Source organism: Mesocricetus auratus, unplaced genomic scaffold (assembly GCF_017639785.1).
Source record: "Mesocricetus auratus isolate SY011 unplaced genomic scaffold, BCM_Maur_2.0 Super-Scaffold_100024, whole genome shotgun sequence".
Classification (NCBI taxonomy): domain Eukaryota; kingdom Metazoa; phylum Chordata; class Mammalia; order Rodentia; family Cricetidae; genus Mesocricetus; species Mesocricetus auratus.
The window spans coordinates 23,252,487-23,269,807 of NW_024429205.1; the positions used below are offsets into that span (position 1 = coordinate 23,252,487).

At 40.7% G+C, this 17,321-nt stretch overlaps 1 protein-coding gene across 3 annotated transcripts in view; it reads left to right on the forward strand.

Moving 5' to 3' along the window:
• Nucleotides 1-17,321, forward strand: part of Lclat1 (lysocardiolipin acyltransferase 1) — a 101,023-nt gene that overhangs the window by 53,468 nt on the left and 30,234 nt on the right. For all 3 annotated transcript variants that reach the window (XM_005073574.4, XM_040730754.1, XM_040730756.1), the window contains one exon: nucleotides 1,013-1,129. In XM_005073574.4, coding sequence (XP_005073631.1) covers nucleotides 1,013-1,129 — 117 coding nt within the window. The remainder of the gene's footprint in view (nucleotides 1-1,012; nucleotides 1,130-17,321) is intronic.

The following is a 17,321-nucleotide window of genomic DNA, read 5'->3' on the forward strand; positions in this document are numbered from 1 at the left end:
TATGCAGCCAAACCATGTTCAGATGTTTGTACATGATGTGCTAATCATGTGCTTATTTTGTTGTGCAGTGGTTTTGGTTAGTAATATTAGCCACTCTGCTTGAGCAAGACAGATATTTCACTTTACTTTGAAAGCCTAAATTATTGGGTTAACGAAAATGTTGATCTGATATATTTGATTGCTGGTTATTTCTTCTGATGTCTAGATCCTTGTCTTTTGTTAATTTTCAGTTTTATTAGCATTTTATATTATATTTGAACTTCATTATTTAAGAATTTTGTTATTATTGGTGGTGCTGGGGATTGAACCTAGGGCCTTGCACATGGTAGACAAGTTCGCTATCACTGAATTATATCCTCACCTCACATAAGGATTATCTTTAATGAAAATTTTAGCTTATTAGTGTTTTGTTTTTTATATCAATTTTCATCATATATTGGCTTTCATGAAGTCTTCTAAATTTAACATTTGGGATATAAATTTAAGAGAACTTACTAAGGCTCTGTTCATAACATACATTTAGATATATCCACACACATACCAGTAGATTGTAAGGGATTATTGCAAATATTTGCATTTGGGACTGAAGAAATGGCTCAGTGGTTAAGAGCATTTAATACTTTTGTAGAGAACCTGGTTTGGTTTCCAGCATCGACATGGCTGCTCATATCCGTCTGTAACTCCAGTTCTAAGGAATCTGATGTCCTCTTCCGGTCTCCTTGAGCACTGCACAGACGAGGATACAGTACTCACATACTCAAAATGTTACAGACAGCACACAATGGAATATGTGTCTTATGGGGGGGCAGGCAAAGTCTCCCTATTCATTATGTAGACTAAAGTGGTCTTGAACTCCTGAAGATCTGCCTGCCTCTGCCTCCTGATTTCCAGGATTGAAGGTTGTGCCCACCACTCCGGGTGGTATTTTTAATCCAAGGAATTCTTCCTGTTTTTCCTTACCTCACTGTCTTCTTTTACTTTATGGCTTCTAACAGTCTATTATTTTGTTTAGAAAATAACAAGGCTCGGAGTAATGATTTTGCTGAGAAGAATGGGCTTCAAAAATATGAATATGTCTTACATCCAAGAACTACTGGCTTTACTTTTGTGGTGGACCGTCTAAGAGAAGGTAAGTGCTAATCTTAAAATGTGTGTTTAAGGTAAATGTGATACAGACTTCTGAGCTTTATATGCAGTTCTCTGACATCTACTGAGCCATATTAGGACAGTGCTGACCTATGACTAATCATCACTGTCTTCTTCTAAATGCTATATGCCATAAAATTGTCTGTGCATAACATGAAAGGCCTTGAAACACCGTGTAAAGAGAAGGTCCACTTCTTTCCCTAAATGGCATCACTGTTCTTTTAGAATCTGATGTGCTTCAAAATATACAGGATAGTATGCTAAAACAAAGCTTCTTTACATCAAGTACTGTGGTCCAAAATCACATTGGATGGTAAAACCAAAACTGCTCATGGTCAGTTTGGTTTATTTTTGAAATTCTGTGATCATAACAAACATGATGTGGACTTGTGGTCTTGACTTAAACCCTGCCAGTGGACACTGTGTGCCTTGCCTGTCGGCATGGAGAAGCTCATGAAGGGTGGGGTTCTTCATGTCTGTGGAAGTGGGGCAAAGGCAGACAGGTGGTATGCTCACTCTTGCGTGCTTCTCTTGTCTCTCTCATCTCTGGTGTTAGACACCACTTCAGCTTCTAACTTTGACAATACGGCTTCTATTGTATGTATCTAGGGACTTCTTTAAAAGTATGTGTGTCTTCAGGAAACACATTGTATTTCTCAGTTAATAGAAGATGACTTTGGGACATACCTTTTACTTAAAGATCATCCTTAATACAGAAGAGATAATGAGGAGGTTCTTTTATAGTTGATCAGAGTCCATTTGTTATGTTCTCTGTTCTGAAATCTAACAACCTGATAACTTCACTGTACTCTTTGAGAAATGTATGTTGCTTGGTTGTCACTCAGAGCGCTAGTCAGTAACCACATGTAGTCATTTTTCCTGGCAGAATTAATGACTGACTCCCCTCTTCACATTCTATATATATCATTAAAAAAAAAGAGAGAGTCAGAGATTCAGATGATCTCATTTGCCTTGGTTAGAAAACCAGGCAATGATTCTGTTTATTTGATTTAGAACTGTGGACTAGAAACCTGTACTAAGAAAGGAGAAACGTGCTGATGCTTGTTAGAATAGTAATAGCCCTGACATTGAGTATTTACAAGTATAAGGCATTGTGCTAAATACTTTCAATGTCTGAGTTCACTTCCTCCTCACAAGCCTCCAGAGCAGTTTTCATTATCACACAAAACAAGGGCAAACAGCAAGGTGAAAAGTTACCAGCTACTGGACTAGTGTTGAACAGAGAAGTATATGCTCCTTCCTTTAGAGTATAATTGTAGTTAGTCTGCAGACCACAGAACACTGTCGTAATCTGAGTGAGCTGGATGGTTTTAAGAGAGGATCTAAAAGAAGGGCAAAAGGGTGGCCAGCTAATGGAAGGAAACTGTCCCAGGCAGGAGCTGGGATGTGTGTGAGGTGAGTGGCAGAGGGGCAGGCGCAGACTAAGGAGACACACACTGCCTGCAGGGCTGAGGACAGATTGACTCCTTGGGAGGAGATGGGGTTCAAGTGAATAGAGTGAGGTCTGACCAAGGCGCAGCAGTGAAGAGGATCTTAGAGGCACCGCGTCCAGGGTATGACTTTAGAAAAGACTAGAAGACTCAAAAGGTGGCCCAGCACAGCTTTCTGGTCTTCAGGCTGTGGACATCTGCTTTTGACAGAGCACTGTGAAAAGAAAGCTTGTTGTTACAACAAATGGTCTTATAATTAGTGACCCAATAGAACCCTAAAGGCTGCACATTAAAACAAATCACCATAAAGTGTAATCCTCATGCTTCTGCCTGCAGCTGAGTTTAGTGTTGCAGCTGTCTTATTTCATGGACAGCAGGGGCAGGCAAACATGAGTTCAGAACATCAGGAGTTAAGGGTAAAGCCAGAGCAGGCATTACTGAGCACGACGAGAGGGGGAGCAAGAAGGGATCCCATGTCTCTCTTAAGAGTCTGTTTTACCACGACTGAGAACACTGGAAAACTCAACTCAAAAAATGTAACACTAATTATGTAATGCTTTACAAGTAGGTTGTTTCTGTAATAGTAATTGCAGCTTGCTTTGAGTGCCTTAATTTTTACCATCTGTGTACTTGCTTTATAGTCTTGCTAGACTATTCCTTTTTTGAGGATGTGGAATTGCCCGGCAAATGAAGATAATCAGCTTTAGTTGTGTTGAGTCTTTTAAAAAAAGTCTCCAAAAGTAATACAAAGTAGTACTCTAGCACGCTTTTTAGGATGCTGTATGTCATACTGGTAGGTATCTGTTATGGGTGATTCATATGGGCTCCTAAACACACAACTTTTCAATATATGATCCTTTTTTTGTAAATACTGAAATAATCAAACTCAAAAAATAGTTACCAATTTAGAGGGAAAAGACTTCATTTTTGTTTTAATATTATTTATAATAAAATGTATAATGTAATCTTAAGCCTTGAAACCATTGCCTCCAAACACTATTCATTATAATCTTTGGTGATTTATAATTTTTCTTTGATTTCAACAAGTAATGATTTGGTCCAACCATTATAATTTTGTCATAGATGGTGCAGTTGTAATAATCATGTCCAACAGTAGGAGGCACAGGTGTGTTCATTTGAAACCACTGAGTTCTGTTGAAACAACCTGAAATAAGCCTTGCCTGACTGAGCAAGGGAAGCAGATGTAAACATTTTTTTAAAAGTATGATCCAGTTTGAGATAGGACTTAGTCTTCAAGAAGTTTATAGTCTTAATGGATAGACATACAAATGGTATACAGTGACAAATGTCTAAATTAACATGTATGTTAAGTGCTAAGTTTTATGCGAATATTATGCCAAATAGTACAGAGTGCTCATTTAAGAGGGTCTGGTGGTGCTGAATATTGATGTGCGGCTCCTGTAAGAAGCTGAGTTTCCCTTGAACACTGGAGACTGTGAGCTGGATAGGCAGGAAGAGCATTTGTGGATGAGGAAGTACAAGAAAGGGTGAGGCAGGGCCAGTGTGGACCCAGCAGTCACCCTGCAAGACATTAGCCTGAGGGACCTGAGGACAGCTTGTTGAATGACAGTCAGTACTTTAAATGCTGTTTGGAGCCCTGACTGTTTAAAAATGTAATACCTCAGAGTCATAACTTTAGTCTATTAATAGTTTGAGTCACCAAACAAATTGGCTTATCTATTAAGACTCCAAATGATCATGTAGGTATGTTTAAGTTTTAGGTTTGAAATCAGTCATTTCTTTTTAAAAATTAAATCTGAATTTCTGTTTATACTTAGTTCATATGCATAAAGTCTCCATAGGAAGAAATGGAGGATATAGCCTTTCCATGAACCTGGATGGCAGTGAGCTAAGCACTAACGAAAAAGGAAACTCCTACCGGGTAATTTGGATTAGCACCCTTGAATGGAGCCTTTCGATTTGTTCAGGAAAAGAGAATTACCAACTTTGAACCTTGAATTTATGCATATTTGATATCTGTTGGACCTGTGTCTGGCTCTCAGGTGTTGGTTTGAATGGAGCCTTTCGATTTGTTCAGGAAAAGAGAATTACCAACTTTGAACCTTGAATTTATGCATATTTGATATCTGTTGGACCTGTGTCTGGCTCTCAGGTGTTGGTTTGAATGGAGCCTTTCGATTTGTTCAGGAAAAGAGAATTACCAACTTTGAACCTTGAATTTATGCATATTTGATATCTGTTGGACCTGTGTCTGGCTCTCAGGTGTTGGTTTGAATGGAGCCTTTCGATTTGTTCAGGAAAAGAGAATTACCAACTTTGAACCTTGAATTTATGCATATTTGATATCTGTTGGACCTGTGTCTGGCTCTCAGGTGTTGGTTTGTAGCCCTTCTTTGCTGGCAGCGTACTCATAGGCGCTCAAGCGTCAGCAACCTTGTGGGGCTTTAACTTCTTGAACCTGAGGCTTGATTACACCTACCTGCTGACAGCCTGCTGCTGCAGTGGCTTTATATAGGGAAGGAACGAAGCCAGCATAGGTCACCACCCTGCACAGCAAACACTCTATTTTAGTCGGCGAGCCTCTCCGGGGTGGAATTTCAGCCTCGCTTCTCAGCAGCATGTGAAAGATGGCGAGGAAGATAGGCAGGCACACAAACAATTGAAATATTGAGGGCATTAAATACCATGTACCCTGACCTTTCATGGCACTTTTCTTAATTGCTGAGAACCATTTATAAATATGCCAAGACCTTTCCGTTATGTTAAAAAATGTGATTATACACTGGACCTTTGACATTTACAAAATATTTTCTGAGACCTATTCCACTTCCCCACATTTGCAGATACCTTTGTAGATTAGCATCTGACTTTTCTTCGTGGTCCTGTTATAAGGAGCAAGTCCTGTCTGTTGATCGTGCTACATATGTGCTACGACACCTAAGAGGAGATTATGTATTGATCAGTGGGGTGGAGCACACAGGCCACTTAAGTGACTTGGTGATTTACATGTTGTAAATGGCACTTCTCTTTTCTCTGTTCATTTTAACTCCCATCTACAGCAAAAACAAAAACAAAGGAAAAAAAAAAAAAAAGGCTGGGCGGTGGTGGTGGCACATACCTTTAATCCCAGCACTAGGAGGCGGATGCAGGAGGATCTCTGTGAGTTTGAGACCAGCCTGGTGTACAAGAGTTAGTTACAGGACAGCCTCCAAAGCCACAGAGAAATCCTGTTTTGAAACCCTCCCACCCACCCATGCCCAAATAAAAGAAAAAAAAAAAAGAGCTTTGCAATGTGGACAGATCCTGTCTTTATCTTCTTAGTGAGCCAGGTTATGACAGCCTTCGTGATTTATATATATATACACACACACACACACACATATATATATATATATAAATCAATCATCCACCTGCCATTAGCAGATGCCCATCATGTTCCAGGCAAAGAGTCATACATGTTCTCCCTTACCTTGCCTATGTAGTAGAATCATTCGTGATGCCTTTTACAAATGTGGACACTTAGCTTCAGGCCCAGACCTGCTGGTGGTGCCATCCTGGGTTTATAGTCCCTAACCTCCCAACCCTCTGTCATACATGCCACCTAATTCTCCCAACTGAGTCATGTACCATACCTGTACAGACAGGCTTCCTTCAGAGACTTGTCTGGGCTCGTGTGGCTGAGTAGAAAGATCCTAATTTGAAATTAAGTTTGTTTCATGCACTTCTCAAGATAGTAAGTTCACAGTTTTTCTGCTGCAAATACTATAAAATTTGTCCCTGTAGCAACCCTCCAATCAAAGATTTCACTCTGAGCTCCTTGGGTGTACTATAAATTTTGTTTTAAGTGTGTGTGTGTGTGTGTGTGTGTGTGTGTGTGTGTGTGTGTAGGATTATTATAGTAACTTGTTTTGTGTAATATCTTTATTTACCAAGTCCATCTCTATTTCTCTAAAGATCAGTGAACATTTGAAATGGAATGTTCCTATCTTAAAATATAACACCAATTATGTCTAGTACACTGTAAAGATAAGTTTTCATTCCAGATGCCTTGATTGCCTTTGTGTATTTGCTTTGTATTTCTTCTAGAATATAAATAATTGCAATCAATCCCAAAATCATATTTGAAGTGCCTGTTCTTTCAAATCAGGCCCCATCCTTTTCCTTGTCTTAGCCATTAAGTCTCAGATATGGCTCATAACTTGATGTTTGCAGTATAGGGCCTCTTTCTATTAAAAAAATGAAGGTATTTATTTTTATTATAAAAAGAACATTTATTACAAGTAGGAAAATTAGTTACAAAGAAGAAAATCAGCCAAAGCCTTCAGCAGTTGCCTCTGAGAGACCCTCTCTTCTGGTTCTGTTGCTTCAGCGTGTGCTCATAGCCAACTAGACTAGAGTCCAGTCATATAATTGTTCTTAAAGTTATAATAATCAGTTTACAACATGTTTCTCATTTGTTAATATATGCATTCTGCTCTACCAGAATACTGTTCAACAAGATTTCAGTTTTCCTGTCTTTACAAATAATACCTCATGATTAGCTTCTTAGGAGAAATTTCCTTAGCCTGATGACTCAGATGTGTAAATTTTCTCCAGGTTTTTGAAAAATCTTTTACTTTCTTTGTTGGATCTTCATTCTCCTGAGAATGCCTTGGGACCATCTCTTGCAGATACACCCAGCTTCTCCCATGTCCCTTATATCCCCATTGGTGTTGGGACCACTGCTTTTCCCTCTCTCTGTCCTTGTCCTTCTGGCTCACCTGCCCTGACTTCCCCTTTGCTAATCCACGCTAGACACCGCTAGCAGGCAGCCTTCGTGAAGCACTCTGCGATAATCACATGTGTGTGTTTGTTCAGAAATTGTCCTTAGACACTTGCTTTCTTGAGGACTGTAGAGTTTGGAAAACAATTCTAATGTACTGTCTTAAGAAGCAAAAGGAAAAGTATCCTGGGGACATCAAGACACTGGGAAGGTAGCATATGAGGTGAGAATTAGAGAGTGAGGCATCTTTCAAAAAGGCATTTAAAGATACATGGCACTCTCATATTATTTCATCAAGTCTTAACATGGTTCCATTCTGGTTTTTATGATTGAAAGAAAGGCGCTTTCTTTTTCATCTTTTTTATGTGTATTTTTAATGTGTATGGGTTTTTGCTTGTGTGTGTGTATTTGTACTACATGACATGTGCAGTGCCTTCCAGGCTAAAAGAGGGCATTGGATCCCCAGAACTGGAGTTGCAGATGCTTGTGAGCCACTTTGTGGGTGCTGGGAATTGAACCCAGGTCTTCTGAAAAAGCACCCCGTGCTCTTAACTGCTGAGTTCTGTGGAACACAAAGGACACGGAAGAGGTGGGCCTGTCTGTAAGAGATGGCCCTGCATTCTGCTTTTGAAAAGTCACTATCTGAATGCCTCTTCATGCAGTGTGAGCCAGACGTTCAATCACCTGATCATTCTCAGTCAGTCACACCTTTTGTATTTGAATTTTTCCTCAGGTTCCTTCTGTCCATATTAAATCCTACAGTTCTTTAACCGTCTCTTCTGTTTCTGAGGACCTTTCCCTGTTTCTGCTTTCTGTCTAGTGGAACACACCACACAGTTGATCACATAGTGGCTTTAGTACAGTCTTATCCTACCTCTCTACAGGGACAGCAAAGGCCGTGCTACCTAGATCTCCAGAGCAGAGATTATCTTTCACCTAACTGTAGTAGCCTGCCACCTTCTTTCTAGAACTTGAACCCTAAGCAGGTAGGCGTGCAGCAGGACTTCTCTGTTGTGAAGGCAGACGTGTGGCGGTCTGGAAGGCCACTTGAGGTGGATGCAGATAGTAACTACTATTTCAGACAAAAGAGTGAACACCCCATATTACTGTGGATACTTTTAGAAGAGAAATGCAGAAACATGTTTCTTGTAACTTTAATTGAATTAAGTCATATAAAAATCTTTATAGAAATGTGTCTTTAAAAAAATCTTCATTGTTTATTTTCATCATACTTGGTAGTCTGTTACACAGGCTGTCTTCAAACAAGCCTGCATTGTACATTGAGAATGAGGTTCTTAATGTTTGCAGTGTTAGAATTGCTGTCAGCAAGTTTTGGTTCTGAGGTGTTGCCACAGGGACAGTCAGGCCCCTTTGTGTCACTCTGTCCCACTCACCTTTAGTGGGAGAGATTTTTGTCCTTGGTCACATACTGTTTTCCTAAAATTGGCCAGATGTCAAGGAGCAGGTGGGTATAATGGAAGCGTAAGGCCTGCTTGCTTTATAGCACCACTAACTAAGATTCCCAGAGTGTACTCTGTTGTTGCAGAGCTGCCATTGTTATAAATGAGTGAGCATCTCATACTTGATACATTTTACTCATTTAAAACTTTTGTCAGGACAGCCTCCAAAACAATACAGAGAAACCCTGTCTCGGGAAAAACAAACAAACAGAAAACTCTCTTGTCTATCCCCACATATCAGTGTTCTATTAGGATGTATATATTAAGGATAGAACCCTGGAAATTGCTATTACTGACATTTATGAAATGTTTATTTTAAAATTCAGAATTGTGGAAGAAGAAACATCTGTAAGTAAAACTTGTGTTGCCCTTGTGTGATGACTTTTGTCCTGTGCGCTGACCATGAGAGCATTGTTACATACACTGACAGGTTCTCCAGTTTTCCCTCTGAAGGCAAAAGGGAGAAAAGAAAGCCCAGTAGAGGGGGTGCTGGACTGTCACACTGGCAGCTTGCATGTGGCAGCTGCGTGCATGCTTAAACAAGGCTCATAAGAGGGCTGCAGGTAAGGATCTGAAGTGTGTGTAACAATACTCGAGCTTCCTGTTTACATGAAAGTTTCTTCTCAGTGAGGTCAGACTTTGGCCTGAATATAATAAACTCACTGAACTCTTAAATCAAGGAATTCATCTTAACAGGAGCTATGGCTGCCTTTTGGTTTTGTACATAACTTCATTGTGAATATGCTGTGTTTCTTTTTTGGGTTTGTCCAAAAAAGGTTTATCTTGTTTGTTGTTAATCTGGACATATGTCAAACCCTTCCTTCCTTCCTTCCTTCCTTCCTTCCTTCCTTCCTTCCTTCCTCCCTCCCTCCCTCCCTCCCTTCCTTCCTTCCTTCCTCCTTTCTAAATGAAGGTTGCAGTTTTTCTCTTTTTGCTTTGTGGATTTTATCCTTTTCTAGATAGTATACTTTCTTGCATTAAAAAGTCATAGCTTATTTGGAGTATTATAGAATAATACTAAAGCACTTTCAAGTCTTGATGGTGTGTTTGTACATGCAAAAGAAGTACACAGCCTTTTACTTTTCAAGTCAACCATAACAGCTCCACGAAACACAACACCTAATGCATAAATATTCACTTGCATTCTGCTTAGGCTATCTTATGTATTATACAATGTGAATTTATTGTATTTCTATATTGCCGTTCTAATATAGGGAACTCTTACAGAGCTTCATTTGTGACCATGAACATTGTCTTTCTTGCTCAGAGAAACTTTTGTGGGCTGTGAAATACTTCCCTCTTGTAAATACATAAATGTTTGCCTCTAATTTCCTAGAGTCATTTATCATATTTAGAATAATCTGTATTATGTGGTTTAACATACTTATAAACAACATGCCTTTGGCAGTGTGATAGTGTCACAAAATTATTAGTTATTAAATCTGAGGCAATTGTATTGTGTTGTTTTATTTGTAGATTAAAAGCCACTTTATTGAAGTGATTTAGTCTCCTCACACTCACAGTTCTTTGGGTTAATATTGTGATATCATCAGTAATATGGGATCCCATAGAGAAACTCAACAGAACTTTTGAGAACAGAAGCTTAAAAATCCCTCATTCATAATTATTTACAACATATCCCTGTTTCCTCATAGAATTTTAAATGGCTTTTACCAGAAGATAAAATAAGTGAAATATGGTCCAAAGTGCTAAAGTCAAGTAGTGAAGTGTGTGTGCTTAGGGCTTGAAGGGAGGGCATGGCATTATCCAAGCTGAGGAAAGTTGAGTTAGTCAAACACAAGCTTTAGCGCTGACCTTCTTAGAAATCAGTCTTCCTGTTTTCCTCATTGCATCAAGGGCTTCACGATTTACAGTGACAGTTCGCTCTGGTTCCTAGGCTCTCATAGTTCATACTCCTTGGTCAAAGATGGCCACTAAACTACTTCAACTTTTGCAGACTGTTCCTCGACGTTGTTGTAGAAGACTTAGCAACCCAACCATGGTTTACAGCTACACAGGGACTTCTTGCTATTCCTGTTGTGAGTCCCTGGGAACAACCCTGGATCTGTAACCCAGGTACCTAAAAAGAATGACTTTTTTCAGAGTTATAAAATGCGTGTTTCCATAGAACAGTGTCTTAAGGTCCACAATAGGCTTCATAATATTAAATTTAAGGAAGTTTCCCACTTAATTTTGGCTACAGAAATTAAAACATGTTAGAGAGCTGGCTTAGAAGTTAGGATCTCTGAGTTCAGTTCCTAACAACCATGTCAGGTAACTCCTAACAGCTCCAAGGATTCTGACTTCTGTTCTCCATGAGCATGTGCACATATACAGATGTACATACATACCTTCATACATACATACAACATGCAATTTAAAAAGTCTTTACATGTAATTAGAAACCTTTATCTGTAAAGAGCATCTTTATTGTATTGGTCACTATTAGTTTCCTTAGTAAGTCACTTATAGCAATTCCTGTTATTTTTAATGAAGGCTCATTTGAATATTTCAGGGATAGACATTGGCAAGATCTGAAATAATCAGGAAACACTGGGACTATGACTTCACTTGAAAGATGAGTAGAGTACAGAGAAAGAGAAGCCTGTTATAGAAAGTTTGTCTGGATCAAAGGTGTATATATGCAAAAAGTCTCTGTAAATATATCATTTATTTTTAAAGATTTATTTATTATGTATACAGTGTTTTGCTTGAATGTATGCCAGATCCCATTGCAGATGGTTGTGAGCCACCGTGTGGTTGCTGGGAATTGAACTCAGGACCTTCTGGAAGAGCAACCAGTGCTCTTAACCTCTGAGCCACCTCTCCAGCCCCAGTAAATATATAATTTTATATTTAATTTTAATGGCATCCCTTCAATGCCTTTGCCGTGTAGTCAGTATCATGTGATCAGGGTATGCTGGTGACAGCATCAGCACAAAGATCTATGATGAACACATTTAGAAAGCGTGTGCTCCAGCAGTACAACAGCACTTTGTATGATCAGTGTATAAAGTGCAGTGTATGGCCCAGTGTTACAGAAACTGTAAGCGTTTTGGGCGGATTGAGATGGATCAAATATTCTGGAACTCGGGAGCCAAGGACTACCACAGGTTGTAGTAAATGTAGCAGCTTACAGCCTTGCCTCAGGGAAAGGCTTCCCCAGTCTATCGGCTCTGCTCAGGCAGGACAGGGTCTTCCAGCTGGGGATGTTACCCAATGTAGCAGTTTTGCTCCGCAGGAGATTTCTTGGGCGAAGTTGCTACAGTTCAGCTCTGCTCCCAGACTGTGGAGAGCAGAGAGCTAAGTGTAACAACTCCGCTCTGCCAGGGGAAGGTTTTCCTGGCAAAAGTGTTACAGCCTTGCTCCGCCACCGCAAAAGATCTTCACCCAAAGCTCATCCAAGGGGTTTATTGAGAGGGAAGAACCCAGGAGAGTGGCAGAAGACAGCCAGGTAGCGGGAACAGACACAGGGTTTATATTTATATAGGGCTTCCAGGGTGGGGATTGGTCAGATATTAGTGCTAAGCTCAGATTGGCTAAAGTGTGTTTCTTTCTCTGGTCCTTTTTAGCCTGTTGGCTCCAATTTTAGGGCCAGGGTGCATTTCTTTCACTGACTCTGATTCCAGGGACAAAGTGTGTTCTTTTGGTAGTGGTTTCAGGGTCAGGGTACATTTCTTTAGTTCTGGTTGAGGGCCAAAGTGTGTTTCTTTGGCTCTGCTCAGGGTGAGTTTCTTTTCCCTACAGAAACCACATGCAGATTGCCAAGTTGAGGGCTGGGAAAATACTTGCAAACATGAGGACCCGAGTTTGGTTTCACAGTGCCCACATAAAAGACTGAGCACTGAGGCACAAGCTTGTACCCCAGCTCTCTGGAAGCAAAGACAGAGGAGGGTCCCTGGGCCTTGCTGTCCGACCAGTTAATGAGCTTGAAGGAGAGACCTCGTCTTAAATGGTAGAGTGAACTCTGGCCTCCACAGCACAGGTGCTTGTGCGCATGTGCACCCATGCATGCACGAGTCTCAACATGCACAAATTTGCTGAGCTGAGAAGGACTGTTATGACAAGCAGACCAAGAGAGATGATTTAGGGAATTAGAAGTTGAATTAGTTCCTTGTGGTTTGAATGGAAAATTTGGAAAGGCACAGTTCCTCAGTGTGAGATATTGTGTGGAGACTGGTCTGGCTGCAGCCCAGGTAGATATTCTTAAAGAGGCAGAGCAGCTAAGTTACAAAAGCTGTCTATACTGTCATGAAATCTACTTCCGGCAAGGCAGAAAGTGTATGAGGAATGGTGTAGCAGTTCTGAGTGTGGATACCCCAGAACTGGTGAGTAGGTTGTCCCTTCTTGCCATCCTAGGCATTTACTACTTGATGTTGGCCTTGTCATCTTTGCCATTATCCCAAAATAGTGCCCTCCCCCGTTTTCAGATTTTTGCAGTAATTATGTTCCATTTACAGGAGACTCAGCAGTTATACCTCATGATTTTTTTTACATCTCCCTCAACCATGCGTGAGATACTTACAGAGCATATGATGATGTGTAGTAGGAATAGAGTATGATTCATCTTGATTCCAAAGATGTTAGAAAAGAGTCACTGAAGAAATGCCTTATTTATATCTTTACAAAATAGATGGAGATAAAAAAAAAACCCACCTTGTCTTTTCTATAAATGGTCATGTCTCTCTCTGTAAGCATTGATTTGATCCGAATCAATCTTTTCAACAGTAATGGTTCTGATTGCATGGCTGGGTACACACAGACAATGGGTATGCCTTCTGTGTGATGTCTTTCAGATAATTGCTTTTCAGGAGCCAGAAATATCCTTGGGCATAACTTCTGAGAGTCCTTGAGTACAACAACAATCATACATTGGTGACCTTAGCGAATGGGTTACATGGGACTGAGGCGTCAGAAGCCAGAGCTGAGTGTAATGAAATCTTGTAAGCGGAGGTGTAACGGAGCTTGCTGACAAACAGAGAAGGGCTCGAGTAACCGGCAGGGAAGCCCCACTGAGGATCGCTTGGGAGTAGTGTTTTTAAAGCTTGAGATTCACCCATCAAAACTGCAAGTAAAGGGATTAATGGTAGAGCTGTTCTCTGAGAAATGAGGAGGGAATAGGAATAGCGATAAGCTTTCCCAGTGGGGTTGAGCCTCAGCGTATTTTGGTTGGGTGGTGGGAAAAGAGGGATACTTTGCTGTTGGCTATGTTCTCTACACAGATCAGGTTAGGGGATCTGGCAGTGGTGGGGTGGGTAGGCTGAAGTAGCTCTTATGGGAAATGGGTAAAAGAAGCTCACCAGAGGCAAGGGAAAGCATTGCTGCTCTCCAGTCTCAGCAAGCTCAGCAACCCTCTTCACTCTGCCCTACAATACAGCCCCAGCACTGTGCTGGCTGCCATGACTACCTTTGTATGTGGGTCCTGGGGATTTGAACTCAGGTCCTCATCAAGTGCATATCCCTGTTACCCTCTCCCACTGGTCCCTTTCTTCTCAAACTTTTCTTTCTCTATGTCTTTCTTTCTGTCATTCTCTTTCACACAGACACATGAGAGGACCATATCATGGTATTTACCTCTCTGGGTCTGGTTTATTTTCTTTAATACAGTAATCTTCAGTTTTATCCTTTTTTTGTTGATGACATGATTCATTCTTTTGGGGGTGTGATAAAACTTGATTGTGTGTATATCATTTTTTTCTTTACATTTTCACTTGTTAATGGCTACCTAGATAGATCCCATAACTTGGTTATTGTGAATAGTGCCTCCATAAAACATGAACTTAAAGGTGTTTCTTATTATACTGACTTAGAGTCATTCCAGTATATTCCCAGGAGTAATATTCCTTGATCAAATGATAGTTGTTTACTTTCTTTTTAATAGTGTGTGTGTGTACCCACGTACGTCAGTACCACAGCGTGTGGAGATCAGAGGACAACTTCTAGGAGTCAGGAGTCCTTCCTCATTTTCTACCTTGTTGAGGTAGGGCTGCTCCTGTTTCTCCTGCTGGACTGCAGTTTCCATGCTAGCTGGCCCACAAGCTACTAGGCAATTCTGCTCTCTCTAGCTCCCTGTAGGAGTGCCAGGGTTACAGATGTGTACCACAGTATCTGTCTTTACCTCTGGGTTCTTTTGCAACAGAGCCATATTTGCAGCCCCATTTGGTTTCCTGAGGACCCTCCACACTAGCTCCTTTAGTGCACTGGGTTCCATTAGGAGTCTACAGCTAGTCTTCAACAGCTGAGCCTCTCTTCCAAGTTACTTATGCTATGAAGTCTTTTTATCTTCTTAAGATCTTTGGGACAAAAATCACGGTCGGTTTTTATTGCTTTTCTCCCTGTTTTTACCTACTCACCCACCCCAAACGTCAGCCATATACACTGGACAGCAGTGCTAATGTGTTCAATAAAAATCATCTGAAGAAAATTACAAATACAATAAACCTGTTACAGCCAAGTTGCATTAAAAAAACAGTTTTGTTGTATGTTTATCACATAGAAGTAATCAGTAAACATGGCTCTCTCTAGTTAAAAAAGCCCAACAAAAATGAAACACAAGTTGCATGAAAGAGCACTGGACCCTTGACAGGGAATTTGTCGGAATTCCTTATTAGGTTAATAACCATTAAGTGTCAGCTTGGAAAATATGATTGTCTACAGCTACATAACTTCCCAACGACTATCTCATTGTTGTTCTCTTAGCCGTCATTAGCATTCTTGACACGATGGCAGTTCACTGTTTATCTTTGTTACACACTATTGTGTCTACTTTTCTTCATAGGCAGCATTGACTTTGGCTTTTTTTTCTTTATTTCTTTTTTTTTTTGTTTGCTTGTTTTATTTTTTCAAGACAGGGTTTCTCTGTGTAGCTATGTAGACCAGGCTGGCCTCGAACTCACAGAAATGCACCTGCCTCTGCCTCCCAAGTGCTTGAATTAAAGGCGTGCACCACCACCGCCCGGCCAACTTTGGCTTCTAATAGGGTACTGATGCCATAATGTACTACAAACCAGAGGTTACTATTTAGTTTTTATTTTGGTTACTGTTCTATTGCTGTGAAGAGACACCATGACTCTGGAGAGAGAGAGAGAGAGAGAGAGAGAGAGAGAGGGAGGGAGGGAGGGAGGGAGGGAGGGAGGGAGGGAGGGAGGGAGGGAGGGAGGGAGGGAGGGAGGGAGAGAGGGAGAGAGGGAGAGAGGGAGAGAGGGAGAGAGGAGAGAGAGAGGAGAGAGAGAGATTGGACTGGGCCTGGTGTGGGCTTTTGAAACCTCCAATGGCCTATCTATTCCAACAAGGCTACACCTCCTAATCCTTCCTAAGCAGTCCACCAACTAGGACCAAACATTATGGGGCCATTCTCATTCAGACCACCACAGTTACCATGTTATGATGTTTTTTTTTTACCCCACCTCTGATTTATCCACTGAATCTTTTTTTTAAAATATGTTTTTCTTCACTCTTATTCCATGTGTCACTTGTAACCTGTATTCCATCTTTTCAACTATGCCTTTGCCTGTGTCTTCATCACCTTGGCCTCATTGCCCTGACTGACTTCTACACACCTGGGGGAGACAGAACCCTGAGCCTTGCAGTCATCCTTCCCTAGAGCTGCCTTGGCTTTGAACTCTGGACAAAATCTCCCAAAGCATCCAGATTGCTGCCAAAGTAAATTCTTGGGTAATCGCATTGGATTTCAGGGTTACCACAAGGAATACTTTGTTGAGCAAAGCAACAGAAATTTAATGTTAAAATCTGAAGTTAGGTGCCTGAACTAAAGTATTTAAGGATGTGGGGAGGGGCTCTTTAGGATACCAGGTTTCTCGTTCTAAAGTAAGTAAAGCAACAACAAGAATGTGTGTTCAAAGAGGTAGGTTTCATTCCTAATGGTGTTTGCTTTATCTCTGCGAATCAAAGCATAGGAAGTACAAGCTTATGTTAATTTGAGGTGGGCTTTGTGGTCCAGACTGGAGCTCAGTGTCCTCTACCTGGCCTGCCAAGTTCTTACTGCAAGTGCATGCTACTGTGTCCAACAAGGGTCGACTTTATGCAGAAATTCTGTAGTTTCTTTGGTCCTGCTTCCCCTAACATTTGTCTTTTTTATTTTGTCTCAACATCATTGACAGACACTTAGAAACAGACCAGGATTCTATTTTGCCCTTCACCCCTGGTAATAAAACGTGGGATCCAAGATGTGATTCATCCTGTTTCTACCTTATGGATGATGGCTCTAAGTTGTACTTGATGAAATTCCCTTGCTTTGAAAGACTGTGGTACTTAGGACTTCTCAAGAGCAGAGGGCTCATGAGAGGAGTGGGATATAAAAGCAGAATAGATTTACTTGGGGATGGAAACTTGACACAGTATCTGATATCTCACTGTGCAAAGCTCAGTAAAAGTTTCAAGACATGAAAATGTATCCAGCACACAGAAGGCTGAAGTAGTTGATCATGTATGCAGCACACTGGACAGTTAATGGTGCCACATAGCTTATTTTTAAAAGGTAAATGCTAATAAACCAGCATG